The sequence below is a fragment of the Dipodomys merriami genome, unplaced genomic scaffold (assembly GCF_024711535.1).
Source record: "Dipodomys merriami isolate MVZ:Mamm:240054 unplaced genomic scaffold, mDipMer1.0.p SCAF_307, whole genome shotgun sequence".
NCBI lineage: Eukaryota > Metazoa > Chordata > Mammalia > Rodentia > Heteromyidae > Dipodomys > Dipodomys merriami.
The window spans coordinates 983,618-1,007,618 of record NW_027204571.1 but is presented as its reverse complement, the minus strand read 5'-3'; the positions used below and the strand labels follow the sequence as shown (position 1 = coordinate 1,007,618).

General features: G+C 49.3%; 1 protein-coding gene across 1 annotated transcript; it reads right to left on the bottom strand.

The window, feature by feature from the left end:
• Positions 1–425: 425 nt before the first annotated feature.
• Positions 426–17,456, bottom strand: LOC138840938 (calcium release-activated calcium channel protein 1). Its single transcript, XM_070041384.1, has 2 exons — positions 17,016–17,456; positions 426–2,302 (listed from the first exon to the last, which is right to left on the bottom strand). Exons 1-2 carry the CDS (start codon positions 17,313–17,315, stop codon positions 1,700–1,702), a joined length of 903 nt encoding a protein of 300 aa, XP_069897485.1. The 5' UTR covers positions 17,316–17,456; the 3' UTR covers positions 426–1,699.
• Between the last annotated feature and the right edge of the window lie 6,545 nt (positions 17,457–24,001).

Sequence of the window (24,001 nt, the reverse complement as noted above, 5' to 3'; positions counted from 1 at the left end):
GAATCATGGTTCCAAGCCAGCCCAGGCAGGAAAGTCCTTGAGACTCTTTTTTTTTTTTTTTTTTTGGGGGGGGGTTTGGTCGTGGGGCCTGAACTCTGGGCCTGGGCGCTGTCCCTCAGCTCTTCAGCTCAAGGCTAGCGCTCTACCACTTGAGCCACAGCGCCACTTCTGGCTTTTTTCTTTTTGCTTATGTGGTGCTGAGGAATTGAACCCAGGGCCTCATGCATGCAAGGCAAGCACTCTACCACTGAGCCACCTTCCCAGCCCAGTCCTTGAGACTCTTATCATCAAGTAGCCACCAGAAAACTGGAAGTGGCGCTGTGGCTCAAGTGGTAGAGCGCTTGCCTTGAGCTGAAGAGCTGAGGGACAGCACCCAGGCCCAGAATTCAAGCCCCACGACCGACCAAATAATAGATAAATAAATCAAATGCCTAGTAGGGTTGGAGTGTCTGTGTGATAAATGCCTGGAGTTAAAACTCTAATACCACCAGGTGCCAGTGGCTCACACCTGTAATCCTGCCTGCTCAGGAGGCTGAGATATGAGGATGATAGTTTGAAGCCAGGCCAGGCAGGAGACTCTCTTTCCAGCAAAAATGCCAGCCTGGAGTGGAGGCATGGCTCCAGTGGCTCAGCTGTAATAATGAACAAAAAGCACAGTGAAAAGGAAAGGACCTTAATTCAAGCCTTGGTGTAGGCTCAAAAAAATAAAATTAGTGAGGGTCTGGGTAATGCAGCTCAGTCTGAGTGCTTAACTAGCATGTATAAAGCCCCAGGACCTCTCGCCATCACCACAAAAAAATGTCTGAACATTTAAATGTAAATTTTTGCACGTGCTAGGCAAATGTTCTTCCACTGAGTTATACACCTTTTTTCTTCTGCCAGTCCTGGGCCTGGGCACTGTCCCTGGACTCCTTTTGGCTCAAGGATAGCACTCTACCACTTGAGCCACAGTGCCAATTCTGTTTTTTTCTGTGATTGACTGGAGATAGAGTCTCATAGACTTTCCGGCCTGAGCTGGCTTCAAACTGTGATCCTCAGATCTCAGCTTCCTGAGTGGCTAGGATTATAGGTGTGAGCTCCAGCATATCTGGTTTATTTAATAAAAACAACTTTGCAACTTTGCTTATATGTTCATCTATGTGATGTGGTATACCAGTAGAAACCATACTTGGCAGAACAGAATCATCAAGACACGAGATGGGGTCCCTTGTGAGTATATTTTTGTGTTCAAATACACACACACACACACACACACACACACACTCACACACATACTCTCACACACACTCACACACACACTCTCTCACACACACACACACTCTCACACACTCTCACACACTCACACACACTCACACACACACTCACACACACACACTAGATGGTTGAATAGGGAGGGCAGTGGAGACGGAACAGGAAGCATCCGGGTGTCACTGGCACAGGGGTAGCATAGGGACAAAGAGAGCATCTGTTCCCACTCTGGCCCCCCACCCCCCACGGGGAGACCCATGGCTGGAAGAACAGGGAGTGCTTATTTTCTTGGCAGAAAAGTCTCAAAGTGCAACCATTTCTTTTATAAAAAGCGCCTTCCCTCCACTCTGCCCAGCCCAGCCCCCTGCACAGGCTGCCCTCTGGGCTGACAGGACAGGGTCATGGGGAAGGACATAGGCCAAAGCTCTGAAGGGCTCAGTGGTGTGAAGAATTAGGCATAGTGACTCCCAGGGGTCAGGGGGTGGTCCCCTCTGTGGTCCAGCTGGTCCTGCAATCGGGCAAACTCGGCCAGCTCATTGAGCTCCTGGAACTGTCGGTCCGTCTTATGGCTGACCAGTGATCGGTAGAAGTGGACTGCAAAGACGATAAAGACCAGGCCACAGGGGACCATGATAGCAGTGGAGGCGATGGCTGCTGCCTGGCCTGGGGTGATGCCACCACTGCTGTTATTATTGTAGCCAGGGTTGGCTGAAGGCTTGCTAGTGGGGCTCGGCTGGCCTGGCTGCTTCTTGAGGGGTAAGAACTTGACCCAGCAGAGCAATACGACCTCAGCCAGGAAGAGCAGCGTCCCAATAACGGTGGAGAAGGCCCAGGCCAGCTCAATGTGGCGGTGCATGCGCTCATGTGGTGACTCCTTGACGGAGTTAAGGTTGTGTACGTTGCTCACCGCCTCGATGTTGGGCAGGATGCAGGTGCTGATCATAAGCGCAAACAGGTGCACGGCCACCAGCACCGTGGTGCAGGCACTAAAGACAATGAGCAGCCCTGGTGGATAGTCATGTTCGGCGTCCAGCTGCACCTCCACCATTGCCACCTAGGGGAGGGAGGATAGGGAGAATGAGTGACAACATCAAATCTCGCCTCTCCTCTTGTCAGGCTCTGGGACATTGTGGGAAGGAATAATAAAGCCCCACGCGCTTGGGGTAGAGAAATGGCAGACAGTATTGGTGGAGAAAGCAAGCTTGGAGCCTACCAGCTATGTGCCCAAGGGAAAGCCTCTCTGAGCCTCATCTTTCTAGAAAACAGGATATCACATTAGTTCATAAAAGCATCTTAACAAAGGAGAGGTCCTAGTGCATGGTGAATACCGCCCAAATGGGAATGCTGTTAGTGCCAAACATATCAAATTTTGATAGTATGCATATTTTAAATTATTAATTTAGGCATACTTTTTTATTAAAAAACATTAAAGATGTACTGAGTTTACCTAAGTGGTAGAGTGCTTGCTTCAATCCCCCAAATTTCAAAAACCAAACCAATAAATGTACAAAAGGGGATGGGAAGGTGGCTCAGTGGAAGAGTGCTTGCCTCGCATGCATGAGGCCCTGGGTTCATTCCTCAGCACCACATAAGCAGAAAAACCAGAAGTTGCTAGGTGCTGGTGGATCACACCTGTAATCTTAGCTACTCAGGAGGCTGAGATCTGAGGATTACAATTCAAATCCAGCCAGGGCAGGAAAGTCCATCAGACTCTTATCTCCAATTAAAAACTACTAGAAAACTAGAAATGGCACTGTGGAGCTGAAGAGCTGAGGGATAGCACCCAAGCCCGGAGTTCAAGCCCCACGACCAACCCCCCCCCAAAAAAAGCCAGAAGTGGCGCTGTGGCTCAAGTGGTAGAGCACTAGTCTTGAGCTGAAGAGTGCCCAGGCCCAGAGTTCAGCCTCCCACAACTGACAAAAAAAAAAGGGGGGGGGAGGCGGAGGGTGGCTGGGAAGGTGGCTCAGTGGTAGAGTGCTTGCCCTAGGTTCGATTCCTCAGCACCACATAAGCAGAAAAAGCTGGAAGTGGGGCTAAGATTCAAGTGGTAGAGCACTACCCTTGAGCTCAAGAGCTGAGGTACAGCATTCAGGCCCCACTACTGACCAACAAAACAAAACAACCAGCTGAATGCTGGTGTCTCATGCCTGTAATCCTAGCTACTCAGGAGGCTGAGGTCTATGAGACTTTTTTTTTTTGGTGGATCATGGGGCTTGAACTCTGGGCCTGGGCGCTGTCCCTCAGCTCTTCAGCTCAAGACTAGTGCTCTACCACTTGAGACACAGCGCCACTTCCAGCTTTTTCTGCTTTTGTGGTGCTGAGGAATCAAACCCTGGGCCTCATGCATGCAAGGCAAGCACTCTACCACTGAGCCACCTTAGCCACCTTCCCAGCCCCTCTCAGCCTTCTTAGTAGCCAGGATTACAGGCTTGAGCCACCAGTGCCGGGCCGACTGTGGGACTCTTATTGCCACTAAACTACTCAAAAAAGCTGGAAGTAGCATTGTGGTTCAAGAGGTAGAGTGCTATCCTTAGTACAAAGAAGCTCTAGGACAGTGCCCAGGGCCTGAGTCCAAGCCCCAGGACAGGCAAAAGAAAAAAAAAGACTGACATCTAAGGAATGTGGTTCAAAGCAAGCCTGAGCACAAAAGTCCGTAAGACGTATCTCCAATTAACCACCAGAAAACTGGAAATGGAGCTATGGCTCAAAGTCTTGAAAAAAGAGCTCAGAGACAGCACCTAGGCCCCTAGTTCAAGCCCAACTACCGAAAATAACAACAACCAACCAACCACCACCTCTCACACCTAAACCAGGCCCCTCATTCATAATCTCCTCCGGGAACAGGGAATAGGAAGGGGTTGGAGGGTGAAGGCTCTCCCTGCCTGCGTCACACATTGGACGTTTCTAAGAATGCAGCGCACACGCTGACAAGGAACCTTGCCACACTTCCCAGAAGAGATGGACTCAACTCGGTCAACCCGGTGCCCATTTCTTGGCTGGACAGCCAGCAAACCCCAGGACCATTTCTTCCTCTAGCCCCAGGGCTGATGTACCAGCTCCCTAGTTCCTGGAGACAGGGGTTACCAGGGGCACAGTTTGCATCTGCCACCTGCTCTTCTCTTCTCACCTAGCTCTTGCAAATAACCCTCATGTGAAGGAGCCAGCTCATCAGATCTGGGCCAGGAGAAGCGGGTAGTGGGCATGCTGCCCAGGTCTGCCCCTGCGCGCGGGGTCAAGGGCAGCACGCACCAAGGAACATGACACCATCAACAATAGTGATTCCATTTTTTAGAGACAGAGTCTTGCCTTGTTAGACTATCCTTAGACTCGTGCCTCTACCTACCAAGTGCTGGGACTGCAGGTGTATGCCACCACTCCCAGTGGCTTGTGACTTTCTTTTTCTGGTAGTATTAGGGTTTGAACTCGGGGCATTGTCCTTGCTTGGCAGGTTTTGTACTCCTGGAGTCCCATCTCTAGGTCTTTTTGTTCTGGTTAATTTTGAGATAGTCTCACTTTTATACCCAGCCCTGGCTGAATGAGATTCTCCTATTTATGCATCCTGTCATATCTGGAGATGACAAGTGCCCACCACCTTGCTAATGGCTACAGGTTGAGATGGGGTCTTTTGAACTCTGCCTCCAAAGTAGCTAGGATTACAGGCATGTGTGATCAGTGTGTGGCCAGTTATTCTACAGTAAGGATAATACATTTGTTCTGTCTGGTGGTAGGTTCAGAAAGGGGTGTCTGATGCTGAAATTTTTGCCATTGATCTTACCAGCAGCAGCAGGGAATTCCTGCGTCGCCCTCCCCCTCTCTCTTGCCCCACCAGATCTCTGACTCCTCAGCCCTTCATCAAGCTTCATGTTCCAGGCAAGTTTTCTTTGGGTTTTTGGTCTTACCGATTCCACACATCTAAAATGGGAGTGAGGAATGCCACGTGCCTCCAGGAGCTATTGAGGAGTGAACTAATCCTTGTGAAATGGTGCCTGGCACAGAATAGAGCATCAGTCAAATGAGCTTTAATATTACTGCTCAGCTTAGAACCCATGTCTCTGACTCCTCACGTTTTCTATCCTCCTGCTGGAGCAGCCAGGCCTGGCCAGAGATGGCTTTGGAAATGGAACTGCCCCTTGCCTCACCATGGGGTCTCGGAAATGAGGGACTTCTCAGGCTGTTTCAATGGGATTCACACACTTTTGCCCAAGAATTCCCACAACCTGCAAGGATGCGAACTTCTTCTTTTTTTTTTTTTTAAGATTGTAGGGCTTGAACTTGGGGCCTGGGCCCTGTCACTGAGCTTTTTTTTTTTTTTTTTGTCGGTCGTGATTGTGGGGCCTGAACTCTGGGCCTGGGCGCTGTCCCTCAGCTCTTCAGCTCAAGGCTAGCGCTCTACCACTTGATCCACAGCGCCACTTCCAGCCTTTTCTGCTTCTGTGGTGCTGAAGAATGGAATCCAGGGCCTCAGGCATGCAAGGCAAGCACTCCCATTGAGCCACCTTCCCATCCCCTAACACTCTACCATTTTGAACCACAGGGCCACTTCTGTTTTTCTTTGGTTATCTAGAGATAAGAGTTTCATGGACTTTCCTGCCCAGGTTGGCCTGGAACAAGGATCCTCAGCTCTCAGTCTCCTCTGTAGCTAAGATTATGGGCATGAGCTACCCGTGCCAGGGCAGCTGGATATGTACTTTTTATCCTGGGAGTTTACAAAACAGTTCAAGCTCATGTAAATCTGGAGCAATGCCATCAGGATTTTGACTTAAAAAAAGGAAAGAAAAACAGTGACCTGAAGCCGATTCTGAGCGCTCTTAGTCCATGTGGGTAAGGGGGTTGAGCAGCAGTGCAGGCAGCTGGCTGGCTGGAACAAGCCCAGTAAGAGCCGCTGCCCCCAGGCCTGCCAGTGCCTGGGAGGCAGGGCGCCCCCAGCAGCTTCTTCCCTCCTCCCCCTCTACACTTCCTCTTCCTGTTTTGGCTGCAGCTTGGAACCTGAAACCTGAGAAAGGACAAGCAGAGAGACTGCTGCCCGACTGCCCTGGTGCAAGGGTTCATTCCACACACACTGCACATGTCCTGAGCCGTCAGGTGGGCTGGCCCTGAGCTGGTGCTGGGTGGTTTCTGGTGGGGGGCGGGGGAGGGCTATATGTAGGCAGCTCCCAATCTGTCCTGTACCTGGTGCCTCCTGGCATCCTGGCCACCCCCCCCCTTACCCTCCTGCAGAGCCCATAAGCCCACAGATGCCCTTCCCCTCCAAGTACACACCATGTGTGCTCTCGAAGCTGGTGACCCCAAGCCTGCATCTGCATTTACAAAGTGGAAGGGAGCTTGCTTCTTATGGTTACAAAGATGCAAGGAGTTAATGAACATAAATAGTTCCCTCCAATAAATTTAAAGTATTATCATTATTCCAGCTGGGGATGACACCTAGTAGCAGAGTGCTTGCCTGCACTGCTACACAAAACAAAAATAAGCCATTATTCTGTTTTTTCCTTTTTGGTTGGTTATGGGGCCTGAACTCTGGGCCTGGCACAGTCCCTCAGCTCTTCAGTTCAAGGCTAGCGCTCTACCATTTGAGCCACAAGGCCACTTCCGGCTTTTTCTGCTTATGTAGTGCTGAGGAATCGAACCATGGGCCTCATGCATGCAAGGCAAGCACTCCACCACTGAGCCACCTTCCCAGTCCAAACCATTATTCTTTGCTTGAGGAAACTGAGGCTCAGAGGTGAGATCAATTGGAACAGTTATCTTGGTGTTGGAGGGGGATTTGAACTCATGTCATTCGGAAGCCCATTCACAACAGGGGTCATAGAGCGCTTCCCTCTCACGGCTGCTGAGGTTAAATGAGGTTTGGAAGTGTAAATATTTAGCACAGAGTCAGCCACAGGAGAAGCTCAATAAATCTTAGTTAAAAGGAAAAAAAACAGAGCTAGAAGCAGAACAATAGCTCCTGGATGCTCAGTCCCAGCCCGGGAAGGCAATCCTCACGTCCACGTTCTGCCTTTACTCTGGGCCTCTTCTGCCCCATTCTCCGGCAGTCCTGACAACTTGACCCTATACAAAGAGAACATGTACCCTGCACCTCCTCTGCCGGATGGGGGACACACCCTCAGGATGCTGGCACCCAGCCGGCCTAAGATGACAAAACTAGCCAACCCTCCTCCAACCTAGGCGTTGGACTGAGAGAGGCCGAGTCCTCTAAGGAAGAGGAAGGGGCCCTCGGCCCTGCTGCAGAAGAAACCCCATCACCCTCATAGGCCCTAATCATTCCTGGAACTCCAGCCACACAGGCTGGTTGTATACACCACTGCCACATTTGGGGCCGAGTTAAACACCAGGAGGGTGCATTAAGAAATGATTCCTAGGGGCATAAAAGCCACTGATTCCCCCTCCTCTCCCCAAGTCATGTGGCTTGAACTCAGGCCTGGGCACTGTCATTGAGCTTCTTTTGCTCAAGGCTAGCTGTCACTCTACCACTCGAGCCACAGCGCCACTTCCAGCTTTTTCTGTGTATGTGGTACTGAGGAATGGAACCCAGGGCTTCATGCATGCAAGGGAAGCACTCTACCACTGAGCCACCTTCCCAGCCCGCCTCTACGTTCTCCCTGCCCCAATGCTTCCCACTTGAGAAATGTCCCCCAGGGTGGGGACATTTATGGGAACCTTGAAGAATCTGGCAGCTGACACTCAGAGACCCAGAGAGAACAGATCAGATCAGATCAGATTGCATGCAGCAGCTTCACAAGGTAAATATAGCCCAAGAGCTGGGCCCATTAACCCAAAATAAACAAATCCTAGCCAGCCAGCCTAGCCAAGTGCCTCCATGAACTTGACCACCGGAGGCCTAAAAGAGATAGGCCCAGATGGGCCGGGAAGGTGGCTCAGTAGTAGAGTGTTTTGCCTTGCATGCATAAGGCCCTGGGTTCGATTCCTCAGCACCACATAAACAACAACAAAAAAAAATGGAAGTGGCACTGAGGGCTCTAGCTTTGAGCCAAAGAACTGAGGGACAGCACCTAGGCCCAGAGTTCAGGCCCCATGACCGACAAAAAAAAAAAAAAAGAGAGAGAGAGAGAGAGAGAGAGAAGCCCAGAGACCATAAAGCTCGGCTTCACAAAGCGTGCAGGCAACACAGGACATGACAAACTTTTTTTTCCCCCTGGGTTGGTCATGGGGCTTGAACTCTGGGCCTGGGCGCTGTCCCTTAGCTCTTTGGCTTAATGCTAGCACTCTATGACTTGACCCACAACACCACTTCCAGTTTTCTGTTGGTTCACTGGAGACAAGAGTCTCACAGACTTTCCTGCCCAGGCTGGCTTTGAACCACAATCCTCAGCTCTCAGCCTCCTGAGTAGCTAGGATTATAGGCATGAGCCACCAGCGCCCCACAACGTGCCAAACTTTTAAGGACTGAAGACCCTGATCCTGAAGCGGTCAGGGCTTAGTGGACTTGCTCAGATGCTTGCTCACCCCACTTGAACTCCAGCCCCTTTCCCTCCCTCCTGTGGGGTTTGACAGTAGGATCCTGGGCACCTGGACTTGAAGTCCAGGCCCTTTTGAGGCAGCCTCTCCTCCCATGCTAGGCCCAAAGCCAGTGGCCACATGGGAGACACCCTTCACGCCCCAGATTGGGTCTGCTTTTGTTCATTGCCTGAGAAACGTGCTAGGCTGCAGCCTTGAGTTCAGGGGCCATAAGATGTGGTCATACAGGGTCACCCGCAGATGTCTAAGGCCTGCCTGCCTACCTCACCTCAAAAGGAAACAGTCCATTAAGAGAGATCTGAGGCCTAGTCTAGTGATTTACAAAATCTCCTGACCACAGGAGTCCAATCTTCCAAATGTTTCTATAAATAGACCTATGCACACTTTTATAACAAACGAAAGTTCTACCCGACACCACTAATCCTCGAGGCCTGCCAATAGTCTATTCTTGCAAGATGCAAGGCATGCTGCTACTCTAGTTCATTCCATTCTTTGTTCCCCCCGCCCCCAGCACTGGGTTGGATCCCAGGGACTCAAGCATGCTAGGCAAATGCTCTACCAATGAGTTACACTTCCAGCCTCCACTCCTATTTCATTTTGAAAAATGCTAGTTTCGCCAGGCATCAGTGGCTCATGTCTATGATCCTAGCTACTCAACAGGATTGTGGTTTAAAGCCAGCCTGGGCAGAAAAGTTCACAAGACTTTAAAAAAATAAAAAATAAAAAAATAAAAGTGGGGCTGGGAAGGTGGCTCAGTGGTAGAGTGCTTGCTTTGCATTCATGAGGCCCTGGGTTCGATTCTTCAACACCACATAATCAGAAAAAGCTGTAAGTGGTGCTGTGGCTCAAGTGGTAGAGCTTTGAGCTGAAGAACTAGGGACAGTGCCTAGGCCCAGAGTTCAGGCCCCATGACCGCCAAAAAAAAAAAAAAAAAAAAAAAAAAAGAAGCAAGAAATGCTGCTGTGGCTCCAATTGGTAGAATGTTAGTCTGTTAGCCCTGAGCACAAAATCTCAGGAACAGTTCTGAGGCCCAGAGTTCAAGCCCCAGGACCAGCAAAACAACAAACAAATAAGCTAATTTCCACGTACTAAATTTGTATCCTAAACCACTAACAGGTTAAATCTGTATATAGAAGAACCAGTGACAGGCCTAGACTTTCTTTTCTCTTCATCTGGAAAATTTCAATGTTCTCCCAAGTCATTACTATGTTCTGGTCTCCAACCAGGTCCTTAATAGAGCTGTCAATTCATTCATTAAAAAGCTATGTGTTGGATGCTAGTGGCTCATACCTGTAATCCTAGCTACCCAGAGGGCTGAGATCTGAGAATCATGGTTCAAAGCCAGGCAAGCCAGCCACGGGAAGAAAAGTTTGTATAGCTCTTATCTTCAATTAACTACCAAAATGCTGTGAAGAGATGTGTGGCTCAAGCAGGAGAGTACCAGCCTTGAGTAGGAAAAGCCAAGTGAGAACTCAAGGATTGAACCAATGCAAAAAAGGGATAAAGGCCTGGCCCAAGTGTATAGTACCTGCCTAGAAATCTTGATTCCCCAGAGTTCAACCTCCAGTTCCAAATACACACATGTGTACTTCCGCCTGCGCATGTGCACACACACGCACATGCACATGCACATGCACACACACACACACACACACACACACACACACACACACACACACACACGGTTTGGAGACCATAGTTCAACAAAGGCCCATAGTGATTTTGTAAATAGTTTTACTTACACACCCATTTACTGGCCATATCTGTTACTTCATACCCAGTCCATGGCCAATGGGAGAGTTGAGGAGCTACCTCAGGGACCCCTTGATCTTTACTGAAAAAGTTGGCCGAACCCTGGGTTAGCCCAATGATCCTCAAAGAAAGGTATCAAGTAAGAGTCTCATAAAGATTAAAAAAAAAAAAAGAAAGAAATATATATTTTTTTGGGTCCGGTCATGGGGCCTGAACTCTGGGTCTGGGCGCTGTCCCTCAGCTCTTCAGCTCAAGGCTAGCGCTGTACCACTTGAGCCACAGCGCCACTTTCCGGCTTTTTTCTTTTTGTTTATGTGGTGCTGAGGAATCGAACCCAGGGCCTCATGCATGCAAGGCAAGCACTCTACCACTTAGCCACCTTCCCGGCCCCAAGAAATGTATTCTTTACACCTGACTTATATAACAATGACCCCTCTCTCTGTATATCACCTTTACAATAATAATAAAATAATTTTAAAAATTATTTAAAAATAAACGAATGACGGTTAGGAGCCCTGTCAGGGGGAAATCAGCTGCCAAGGTTTAAGCCTTATGTCCAGTAGGCTTCCTCCAAGGGAGCATTACTGCTCACCTCAATCCAACATCCATCACCACAGTGCCACCTCAGCAAAACCAACTTAAAGACTTTCCCCCTGGCCAGCCACAGACCCAGCAACCAGAGACCCAGCAACCTCATTGCTCTCAGCAGAGAATTCCTGAAACAGGCTGCAGGCACGGGCAAAATTTCACAAAAAGCCTTTGCTGGGCCAGCAGCACCCTCTTCTTGGGACATTCAGCAAAACCCAATTCATGCACAGCCTAACATACAAATCTAATGTGCAAAACCTGCATCTAGAAGACCTCAAAGGACCAGTTATCAAACAGCTAGGGGGTGGGGAGGGTTACCAGAGGCTTCAAATCAGAGACCAGGGCTTGAGTCCTACTTACTGGTGGTCGGGGCCTCTAAGAGGCCTAGTTTTCCTGTCTTGAGTTCATACTTTTAAGAGCTGTTGTGAGGATTAAACAAGAATGAAAGAAAAAGGCTCAGGTCTGGCACAACAGGGGTTCGGTAAATAGCAACTACTTTCATCCTATTATAGAATTCTTGCAACTTCTCTGTCTATAACTTTTGATGACTCCCGTTGCCTACACAGGAGTTGAACCTTTTTGTTTTTTGGTTGGTGGTAGAGCTTGAATTTAGGGAATGAGCACTGTCCCTGAGCTCTACCACTTTGAGTCACAGTTCCACTTCCAGTTTTCTGGTAGTTAACTGAAGATAAGAGTCCACAACCAAACCACGATCTTCAGATCTCAGCCTCCTGAGTAGCAAGGATTACAGGTGTAAGCCACCAGTGCCTGGCTCAAGCTTCTTCAACAGCCAATCAAGGCCTTCTATAGGTGGCACAATCCCCCCCACACCAACCTTCCAGGCTTTCCCCAAGATTCATCTTGGTTAACAGCTCCTGCCATGTCCTTTAACCTGAACCAAGGCTCTTCTCCAAGCCCTAACCTCAAGGCTCTGCTGGAATAATTTGCTTTTAACTCTACTAACTCTGCTTGGTGCCTATAATCCCAGCATTCAGAGGCTGAGGCAGAAGGATTGGGCCAACCTGGAGTTGGAAGAAAAACAAAACAAAATGCCAAGCAAGTAACCACTCTACTTCTATGGGGGAAAGGGGTGAGCAAGTTTCCAGGATACCAAGTCAAATACTCTAAGTACTCTGCAAATACTCACTTGGTGAATTCTCACTAATGAGGTTGGTGCTGTTGTTGCCCTATTTTATAGACCAGGAAACAGGCTCAGAGAGTGTAAGTGACTTAGCCAAAGTCTTTCAGTTGTAAGAGGAAGAGCTGGTGCAGGTGGACGCATTGCAACAATGAGATGTGCAAGTCATTAAGTCGATAAATTAACTTTAGGGCTGGGAAAGTGGCTCAGTGGTAGAATGTTTGCCTTGCATGCATGAGGCCCTGGGTTCGATTCCTCAGCACCATATAAGCAAAAAGAAAAAAGCCGGAAGTGGGGCTGTGGCTCAAGTGGTAGAGCGGTAGCCTTGAGCTGAAGAGCCGAGGGACAGTGCCCAGGCCCAGAGTTCAGGCCCCACAACCGGACCCAAAAAAAAAAAAAAAAAGAAAAAAAAAGAAAAACGAACTTTGTAACTTTTGGGGGGGGGTGGCAAGTGGGGGTGGGGGAGATGGGAAAGGATGGGAAGGGGAAACAAAGGAGGCGGAAATAATGCTTGATAAAAATGTACTCATTATCTTGCCCATGTAATTGTAACTCCTCTGTACGGTATTTTCACAACAAAAAAATAAAAAATAAAAAAAATAAAAAAGAGGAAGAGCTGGAAGTTAAACCCAAGTTGTCTGGCTGGAGGGCCATCTCCTGCTTTGCTCTACTATACTTGAGCCTCTCAGCTCCCTAATGCTTGTTCTCTTGCTATACCATGGTCACATGGCTCAGCAGCTTCCCAGACAGGTGACCTCAGTCATCATCTGAGATGAGCACCTGCTCTCACCAGGCTGTAGAGAGCATATCAAGATGGTATGTGGGAAGGGCTGAGCATGGTTGGCTCCAGCCTGTAATCACAGCCACTCAGAAGGCTGAGATCTGAGGATCTCAGTTGGAAGCCAGCCTCTTTTCCTCCAATTACCCACCAAAAAAAAAAAAGAAAGAAAGAAAGAAGAAAGTTGAGCTGTGGCTCAAAGTGGTAGAGAGCTAGTTTTGAGCAAAAAAGCTCAGGAACAGGGCCAGGTTCCAAGTTCAAACTACACACACACACACACACACACACACACACACACACACACACACACACACACACACACACACACACACACACACACACACACACACACACACACACACACACACACACACACACACACACACACACACACACACAGAGCCAGGCTCATGCCTATAATTCTAGCTACTCAGGAGGCTGAGATCTGAGGATTGCGGTTCAAAGCCAGCCTGGGCAGGAAAGTGAGACTTTTATTTTTTTTTGGTTTTGGGGCTTGAACTCTGGGAACTGGAAGTGTTCAGTTTTCTGATACTTAATTGGAGATAAGAGTCTCATGGTCTTTCCTGCCTGGGCTGGCTTTGAACTATGATCCTCAGATTTCAGCCTCCTGAATAGGATTAAAGGCTGAGCCAGCAGTGCCCGGCTTGTGAGACTCTTCTCTCCAATTAAATCACTGAAAAAACCTGCAGTGTCACTGTGGCTCAAGTGGTAGAGTGCTAGCTTTGGGCAAAAGGAGCTCAGGGACAGAGCCCAGACCCAGAGTTTAAGCCTCAGAACTTGGGGGGAGGTACGTGCCAACACCTGGCACCGTGGCTGGCCTAGTGCAAGAGACAAGCCCACTCCAACAATAACAGATACTACTGAGGATGAGCACTGAACACAGAATAGCTTCTTGCTCATCTTGAGGCCCTTGAAACTCCAAACTTGTCACAGAGGCTCAATAATGTCTTATGACTTGAGTGCTTCCTTCCAAATCATTTTTACAGAAATCGTAGCCAACTTCTCAACCTGCTCTGGAACCTGGAACAAAAAGGTGCTGGGGGCAGAGAACTTGAGGAGGCAGATAATCCAAAAATAATTGATCCCAGGTCGTGGAAAGCATTTTGTTTACTGCAACAGGCTGACCTTCCCAATTATCATCTGCTTAGGCTAATGTTACAGCCTGCCCCTCCCCAGCAGGCAGGATCCTGTGTGCTCACAGGTCCTACAGGGGACAGAGACAGAGTCAGGCCCAGGCTAAGACTGCTGAGTGGTAACTTGAGGCATTGATGGCCCAAAGCAAGGTCCCCAGTGGGACCTTTGGCTCCAGGGGCACCAGGTCATATGCTACATCTAGCACCCCTTGTTTGGTATGAGTCGGCCAAGGGCGGTTGTTTGTAGAAATGTTCTCAGGAGCAGAAGCCACTTCTGCAGAGCAGAGAAGATCTGGCCAATGCTTAAATCATCAGATCCTGAAATTCCCCAACCATTTCCAGACCCAGCCAGCCTTGTGAAATGAAAAAGCCTTATGCAAATGGGGGAGGATCGCCTTTGTACACATGAGCAAACTGGCTTTCAACAGGTAAAGCTACTTGTCCCAGGTCCTGGGCCTCTTCCTAACACTTCACTGGTACCTGGCCAGCCCTTTCCACCACCGAGTGGCCAAATGGTTCAATCTCCACCAAGCTTTTTGGAAGACTCTCCCTTCAATCTCATCAGATAAGCAGGCGAATTTGGCATCCTAGGCAACTCAGCTACCTACTGGAGATCAAAGGTCAGTGGTGTCATCCAGTTTGGTTTTCCAGGTCTTTAGGAAGGAAGCCCTTTGGGGGCAGGAAGCCTGTTGTGCTGACTCATAGGCCAAGGGAGAGTAATTCAGGAAGCTTGTCACTGTTACCAAGGGCTGCCTGGCACCCCTTCCTTTCTGAGGCTCACTGAAGTCTGGGTGGCCTAATAAGGGTGGGGCCTGGTCAGACTTCCCACTACACACAAATCTCTCCCAGAGAATTCCAGTTCGGTGGCCAATGGATAATTAATTACTGTCTTGTAACCTTGGAATGTAGGCTGTGACAAGTCTCCCCCTTTCTTGCCAGTAGAACTTAGGGGTGCTACCAAACCTTCTCCACCCAAGCTAGGGAAAATAAGGTGCGGAAGAGATTAGTGTGGGGAAGCCAAAGCTCACCAATGTCACTGCTGCCCTGGGCCTCTCAACTTCCTCCACTGTTTTAGCAAGAGGAAGGATGAGAACTTGAAAAGTCAAGGCAAGTGTCATCCATCTGTCCCTTACCTCTACTGGGGCAGAAAGCGGCAGCTATAATTTATGACCCCCCCCCCAAGGAAAAGCAATCAGGTATCCTATTATCCTAAACCCAGAGGTGACTCCCTTCTTGTACAATATAGAACATTTTTTTCTTGGCTTCAAAGACACTTTTTTTGCTCTTTCCTATTCTCTATAGCTGCTCCGAACTGTTCATGTCTGGAACACGTGCTTAAGTTCTGGATTGGCAGCATACCCGGGTTCCAAGTCCCACTCTACCAGGCGAGGTGTGTGCCCTTGGGAAAGTCTCTTGACAAAATCGAAGGAGTCCTGAGGAGTGAGGGCATCCATAAAGTGCTTTATAAATGTCTACTGTTCACAGAGATTCCTCAGGCACAAAGTACTGACTGGTTTCTTAGAATTTGAGAAGGACAGAAAACAGATGGATCATTTTGCCCTCAACTAAAAACTTGGGGGCTATTCCTTTACTTTCACTCTGTCTCTGATATCCTCTTCTGGGATCCTTCAATTTCATTCTCAAAGTCATACAATTTTTTTCCTTTCAATACTGGGGTTTTGAATTCAAAGCTGTGTGCTTGCTAAGGCAGGCACTCCAGAGAAACTTCTGAAAGAAGTCTTCCTTTACCACTTCCAAAATGCAATGTCCAGAAAAAGACAGTGACTGGTTTGAGGTCACACAAGTTTCAAGTGACAGAGCTAGGAGCGGAGGGTGCTTCCTCATGTTCAATCTCCTGGCCTTCCCACTGTGGCCCAGTGCACTCTGGGACTCTAAAATATTCAGGCTCCACTACACTGGTCCACTTGTTTGCAGAACACAGGGAGAGACCCAGACACACTCCCTTCCCACGAAAACACGGAGGGTGCAGCGCCACTCCCTTCCTCAAGGCCAAGGACATAGCTCCCACAAGCAGGAGGGAGGAGTGGTATGGCGGGCAGACCCCATTCAGGCAGGCTGAGGTCACCCAGAGTAATGATAATGGACTTGTTATGTAGTATCCTGCCCCAGAGAAACTCCAAGGTTTCAGACCAAAGGAATTCCCAGCCCCTCTTTTGGGTTCCAACCTGCAAACCTCTGGAGCTCCACCCCTCTCAGGCTTCTCAGGCCAGGCCCTGGAGACTGCGGAGGGGATGGGAGGGAGGCCGGGAAGGAAATAGGCTACCCCTTAATCAAGCAAGAGTGTTCAAGGGGAACACTCCCACCCTCCTCCCCCACACCCTGTGACTCAGTGGCAGGTCTCTGAAGAAAGTGAGGGTGGAGAATAACTGTCACCCCACCCCCACCCCCAGGTTGAGGCTCAGGGAAAATGTGGTGGAAAGAAGATATCAGGAAATCCCCTCTACTAGATGCTACAAGACCTTGGCCAATGAATAGTTTCTGATCTCAGGTGCGAGGGCACAAGTCTTCATAGGACGCCAGTCCCCAAACGGGCCGGACTCTTATTAAAGCACCCTCCTTTCCCCTTGAACACTGGCGGAACTGTACTCTTACAGATTTAACTTTTGGAACGCATCGTCCTTTGTGTCCACCCCGTTTCCCGGCCGGTTCTGCACCGGATCTGCCCATGTGAAGGCCACCTGGACCCCTGGCACGTCTTCTCATCCGTCCGTCACTCCACACCACCTCGCCCCCCTCCAGCGTCCATGCACGACCTCTTCTCACCAGCTCTTCCCCTTCCCCTGGCCCGCCCAGCCCGCTCCCCAGTGGGCCCCGTCGGGGCTGCGGCCAGGGGAGGGGGGGCAGGGCGGCCCAGGCTCACCATGGCGAAGCCGGAGAGCAGAGCCGAGGTCCGGCTGGAGGCTTTGAGCTTGGCGCGACTCAGGTAGAGCTTGCGCCAGGACAGCGCCTGCATCGAGTGCTCGTTGAGACTCATCACCTCCGAGTAACTCGGGCCGATCCAGTCCGGGTAGGTGACGGCGTGCGGCGGCGGCGGGGCCCCCGGGAGCTCCCCGTCCCCGCTGCGGCGGCGGCTCCGACGGCTGCCGCTGGTGGAGTTGCTGCCGCTGAGGGGAAGCTCGGGGTGGCTGGTGCTCGGGGGCGGGGCGGGCTCCGGATGCATGGAGCACGCTGCGAAGGCAGCGGCCCCGGTCCCGCCGCACCTCCGCCTGCCCCCCGCCCCTACGCGGGCCCGGCCGCACTGAACCCGGAGTGGAGCGAGCGGACACCGCACTAACTCGCAGGCCCCGCAGCGCTGCGCCGCGCCGGTCCGAGAGCCCCAGGCGACCGCGACGCTAGCCGGCGCTCGGACGGGCGTCCGGTCTCGGATCCGGACCCTCAGCGCGCGACGTGATTGGCCACCGCCCTGGGATTATTTGCATGCACCACGCCCACCCACAGCCCAGCAGGCGGTGCCTGCGCGTGGTCACGTGATCCGACGCCTCCGGACAGTCCCGCCCTCGGTCCTTGGCGCGACGCCGCCGCGCGCTCCCTCCTCCGGAAGCGCCCAGTGAGGGTTGGCGTCGCCTTCACAGCCCTCGGCCCTGGTGGCCCGGCTCCCTCAGCAGCTCTGCTAGGCCGGGCCGCCTAAGGTCACCCCTGGGAACCTCTTGAGGCCCAAGGAACAGGTGGCCTCAGGTCTGCTGGAAAAAGAGCAAGCTGAAGTCTAGAGTTCGCTCAGGTGCAGAGGACAGGTAGGCTGGTGCCGGCTCTGAGAGGAAGAGCCACTCAACACCGAGGAGCAAACGACAATAATTTACAGGGTTGTAAATGCACAAAGAAGCAGGGTCAGGGAGTGCCGCGGACCTGGTTCTGTCGGGACGACGGAGGATACCTAGGGGAGGAACCTGGAATAGGATGGGGAGATGGCAAACAGACAACTCACACACAAGAGGAGTGGATGCTGAGTGCGATTTAATGCAGAGGATAGCAAACTTTTATAACAGAAGTCTCCATGAGAAAGGGCAAAAGGTTACACAATCTTGCTGCACGGCTTCTTTCTTGGGTGGTCACCAGCTGGGCACCTGATAGGCATTTGTCTCCGGCTTATCTCTAAGGAATACAATGGGTTTGGGTTTCGATGTTTGTCACCAATTAACCATTACCTATTTTTATAGAGGCCTTAACTTTCCCATAAGATCTTTCCTGTCTCTTCTTTAATAGTAAACTTTAAGGAGACCTAGCAATTCTCTTAGTAAATAGCAGGAAATTCTCTCTCCTAAATAATTATCCCAGCAATTGCCATACATTCTTTCTGTTTTAGCTGAGCCTACTGCTTCTTGTAAGTCCCTTACAAACAATTCCTTCTGCTGAAGTGACTTTGTGAAACCCCCAATACTTTTATATTTACTTATAACTTGTCTACTAGCCTCCATAAGAGGGGTTTCAGGTTAGCACTTAACTCTGGTGAGTTAGTCATATTTTTTAAGACACTCATCAGATATTGGAGTCGTCAACACTCTTAAGAAAGAGCTTTGAATAAGGGAACGTTGACAATGAGCAAGTACAAAGAGCAGTAGAAACAGTAAAAGATCAATAGGCACTCTTATACAGTGAAGAAAGGCAGAAACACATCTTTTCCCAGGGGTTTGCCAGTCTTTTTCCAGGAGTAGGCCTCTTAGCAGCCCTATTCTCCGAGGTAGACTTCGGTGAAGTCCCAAAACTTGGAGATAGGTTTCTGTAAAGCCCCATTCTCTGAGGTAGACTTCGGTGAAGTCCCAAAACTCAGAGATATGGTCTGATAGATGGTTTCCCATGCTAAGCAGACTCCACTGGAGTCGGCGTGGCAAGGGAGGTTAGGACTGAGATGGCCATTTTCTGCCTTTTTTGTCGGTTGTGAGGCTTGAACTCTGGGCCTAGGCGCTGTCCCTCAGCTCTTCAGCTCCAGGCAAGCGCTCTACCCCTTGAGCCACTGCCCCACTTCCGGTTTCCTAGACCTTGGCCTCCTGAGTAGCTAGGATTACAGGCATCAGCCACGCGCGCCTGGCTTTTTTTTGAGGCAAGGTCTTTTATGTAACCTAGGCTGGCTCAGCCTCTTGATTTTTCTTTCTCAGCCTCATGAGTGCTGGGGTTACAGGTGTGTCCTACCATTTCCATATCCATGGTAAATTGGAGCCTTTTTTTTTTTCTTTCAGGGCTTTCTTCCTTTTTTTTTTTTCTTCTTTCTTTTGTGACAGTACAGGGGCTTGCATTGAGTGCTCACTTTGCTTTTCTGCTCAAGGATGACACTACCACGTGTGCCACTGCTCCACCTCTGGTCTTGTGATGACTAATTGGAGATGAGAGTCTTTCTCTCTCTCTCTCTTTTTTTTTTTGTCAGTCGTGGGGCTTGAACTCAGAGAGCCTGGGCACTGTCCCAGAGCTTTTTCACTCAAGGCAAACATTCTACATTTTGAGCCACCACAGTATCACTTCCATTTTTTTTTTTTTCCTGGTGGTTAAATCGGAGGTAAGAGTCTCTTGGACTTTCCTGCCTGGGCTGGCTTCCAACTGCAATGCTCAGATCTCTGCCTCCTGAGTAGCTAAGATTACAGACATGAGCCACCAGCGCCCCACTTGCTTTTTCTTTTTGAGGGCATCTCTCACTGTGTAGTCCAAGCTGGCCTCAAACACACGATTCTAATGCCTCTATCTCTGGAGTCCTGGGATTACTAGCCTATACCACCATGTTCAACTACCCAATAGTTTGGTTTTTTGGTTTTTTTTTTTAGCCAGTCTTGTGGCCTGAACCCTGGACTTGGGTGCTCTCCTTGAGTTTTTGTGATCAAGGCTAGCATTCTACCACTTGAACCACAGCTTTTTTTTCCAGGTTTTTGATGGTTAATTGGAGATGAGTCTCATGGACTTTTCTGCCTAGGCTGGCTTTGAACCATGATCTTCAGATTTCAGCCTCCTGAATAAGATTACAGGTATGAGCCACTAGTGCCCAGCTTCATGTAGCTATATTTTAAGATAAGCAAATCTTCAGATCCATTGACCATGTATCTTCTGAGTACATATATATGCTAGACCAACGAGATTTCTGGAAAATAACCTTTATGGACTCTTACATTGGGTAGGGGAAAACAATAAACAATTTCATACCTTAGATTTGAACTACTATTCAAAGAGCCAGGATCTAGCTATCCAGGTTCAAAGGAATAACAAAGGCAAAGACCATGAAGCAGGGTAACTGTTAGAGCATTAGACGGCCAATTTTGTTTTGGAATGGGGGGGGCGGTCAAAGGTGAGGTGGAGTAGAGTACTGGAGTAATGATGTTAAGTCCAAGGTAAGGACCTGTTTCTTTTGTTTTTTTTTTTTGGTCGTGGGGCTTGAATTCTGGGCCTGGGCGCTGTCCCTCAGCTCTTCATCTCAAGGCAACTGCTCTACCACTTGAGCCACAGAGCCACTTCCAGTTTTCTAGTGGTTTATTAGAGAGAAGAGACTCACGGACTGTCCTGCCTGTGCTGGCTTTGAAACTATGATCCTCAGATCACAGCCTCCTGAGTAGCTAGGATTGCAGGCTTTGAGCCACCAGTGCCCGGCAGGTAGGGAGCTTTATAGGCAGTTTCCAGCTCCTAACATCAAGGATTCAAACATTACTGGTACATTCTTCACACTCAGGAAATACCTGTTGAATAAACACAAGTGGAATGAGTGACAGACTATCCTATAATCTAAAAACTTATGTGGCATCCCAGGTCCCTGAGGTGACATTTGATTCTTATTACCACCAGAGGGCAGCCCTCCCTACATCCAATCATGTTAGGAGATAAACATGAAGGTGGTTCCCTTCCCAAGTTTTTGGGATTTTGTGTGTGTGTGTTTATGCTAAGGCTTAAACTCAGAGCTTGGGTGCTGCAACTAAACTGTTTCACTCAAGGCTGGTGTGCTCTACCACTTGAGTCACAGCTCCATTTGTGTCTTTTTGGTTAATTGGAGATGAGTCTCATGGACTTTCCTACCTAGGCTGTCTTTAAAGTACGATCCTCATATTTCAGCCTCCTGAGTAGCTGTTAGGTCTACCCGGGTCTGTGTGCAAATCTACATGTAGGTTTTCCCCTACCCCCACTGCCCATCAGTTTTCCAGCACCTGCATTACCTAGGTGACTGGCACACTTGGGCCAGTTACCTCCCCTTTCTCTGAGGTCACATCCTGGACCATCCAAATCACACCTTCTCCCCACCTCTTTCCTATTTAACTCAAACTCTGCCAAAGGTTGACCCTTGTTTCCAAGGACCTCACTGCAGGGTATGCCAGCAATTTGCTGTCTTCTTAATAAACTTTTCTGCTTGAACCATGTGGTAGTTTCCTTCAGTGAACCTTAAAATAGCTAGGATTACAGACAAACCACCAGTGCATGGCTTCCTGGGTGTTTTTTTTTTTTTTTTTTGGTCGGTCATGGGGCTTGAACTCTGGGCATGGGTATTGTCCCTGCGCTCTTCAGCTCAAGGCTAGTACTTTACCACTTGAGCCACAATGCCACTTCCAGTTTTCTAGTGGTTTATTGGAGTTAAGAGTTTCAGGGACTTTCCTGCCCGCGCTGGCTTTGAACTGCGATCCTCAGATCTCAGCCTCCTGAGTAGCAAAGCTTGTTATTGTAATGGACTTTCAACTTATTTCGCCTTCCACTTCAGTTGGTATCTGGTCTCAAATATCACTTCCAAAGAAACAACATTCCTTTACCTAAGTAGCTCCATGTCTGGATGTGTCACATCACCCTGATGTCTTCCCTTCATAGTTCTGAACAATAGCACCTGAAATCTAGCTGATTTATGTACTGACTTGTTTGTCCCAGTATCCCTCTACTAGACTGTCCTGAATTCCTGCTTCCCAATGGAAAAAGGTTCAATGAATATGATAATGAAATACCCTTGGGGGGCTGGGAAGGTGGCTCAGTGGTAGAGCGCTTGCCTTTCATGCCTGAGGCCCTGGGTTCGATTTTTCAGCATCACATAAGCAAAAAGAAAAAAGCCAGAAGTGGCGCTGTGGCTCCAGTGGTAGAGTGCTAGCCTTGAGCTGAAGAGCTGAGGGATAGCGCCCAGGCCCAGAGTTCAGGCCCCATGACTGGACCCCCCCAAAAAAAGAAAAAAGAAATACCCTTGGTTCAGGGAATGCCTTCCTCCCTATTTGCCTTTTATATGTTACCTTTAGATGTAGTGGGGCCTAACTTCTGAAAGGGAAAAGGATAGAAGCCAGAAGGAGAAAATTTACTTATTTAAGGAGAGCAAGATGGTCTGGAAGTGATGGCACAGAATACGGCTTTGGGGTGTAGGCAGTTTCTGTTCCCCAAATCTGGACATCATGCTCCTCCACTTCCTATGTGCTCAGATCAGAAGTAGGAAAAAGAGGAGTTGGGTGAGGTGGCTATTCAGGAGGCTGAGATTGGGAGGATCGAGGTTTGAGGAAAAAAGTTGAAGAGAACTCTACCTCAACAGAAAAAGCTAGGTACAGTGGTACACATCTGCTACTCTAGCTAGGATTGGAAGCATATCTAGGAGGATCAGTGTCTAAATCTGCCTGGGCAAAGAGCAAGACCTATCTCAATCATAGCTCAGCAGTACAGCAACTGTCTAATACTCATGAAATACTGAGTTCAGACACCCCCAAAAAGAAAAATAAAAAAGGCTGGAGATGTATCTTAGTGGTAGAGCATGTGTTCAGCATGTGCAAAGTTCTGGATTCTAGTCCAGCAGCAAAAAAGAAAGAGAAGAAAGAATAAAAATATCATAAAGACCTAGGGTGGAGGGAAGAGAGTTGTGTAATCACCTGTTACCCTGGAGCATCTAAGCGTTAGTAATTAGCAACTTTTCTCTACCTTATTAGAGCCAGCTGGGACCCTAAGCGGTATGAAAGCATTGAACAGATGAAAAAACTCAGGCCCCTAACAGAAGTACCTTAAAAAGACACAAAGCCAACGGATCCCATTTTAGCAATGCCTCCAAGCACTGAGTGTGGCTCCCCCCAGTGATCAGGAGGTATGCATTCAGCTTTTGAGGTTTGTATCTGAGGGGAAAAAAATAAAACTACTTTAGACTCTATGTGAGGGTGTAGACCCAAATGACCTCTGCCCAGGGCTGACCAAAGATGGCATGAACTGCCTTAGGAGTAGCAAGTTTCCCAATACAGAGTGAATAATAGTTACTGTTAAAGTAACATTTGCACTCAGGGCTCAAACCTGTAAGCCTACCTACACAGGAGGCTGAGATCTGAGGATGAGGTTCAAGCCAGTCCAGGCAGGAGAGTCCAAGAGGTTCTTTTTTTTTTTTTGTTGGTCGTGGGGCTTGAACTCTGGGCCTGGGCGCTGTCCCTCAGCTCTTCAGCTCAAGGCGAGTGCTCTACCCACTTGAGCTACAGCACCACTTCCGGTTTTCTGGTGGTTTATTGGAGATAGGAGTCTCACGGTCTCTCCTGCCCGGGCTGGCTTTGAACCGCGATCCTCAGATCTCAGCCTCCTGAGTAGCTAGGATTACAGGAGTGAGCCACCAGCGCCCAGCTCCAAGAGGTTCTTATCTCCAATAAGCTACTCAGAAAATACTAGAGGTAGGCTGGGAAGGTGGCTCAGTGGTAGAGTGCTTGCTTTGCGTGCTTGCCTTGCATGCTCGAGGCCCTGGGTTCGATTCCTCAGCACCACATAAGTAAAAAGAAAAAAGCTGGAAGTGGCGCTGTGGCTCAAGTGGTAGAGTGCTAGCCTTGAGCTGAAGAGCTGAGGGACAGCGCCCAGGCCCACAGTTCAGGCCCCACGACCAAACAACCCCCTACCGCGCCAATAAAAAAACTACTAGAGGTGGTGCTATGGCTCAATTGGTAGAGTGCCAGTCTTCAGTAA

Bases quoted from the DNA above. Each gene is read 5' to 3' on its own strand.
- LOC138840938 (XM_070041384.1), bottom strand. From the start codon at position 17,315: ATGCATCCGGAGCCCGCCCCGCCCCCGAGCACCAGCCACCCCGAGCTT. The intron at 2,303-17,015 runs GTGAGCCTGGGC...TCCCTCCCCTAG, and splicing joins TGCTCTCCGGCTTCGCCATG to GTGGCAATGGTGGAGGTGCA.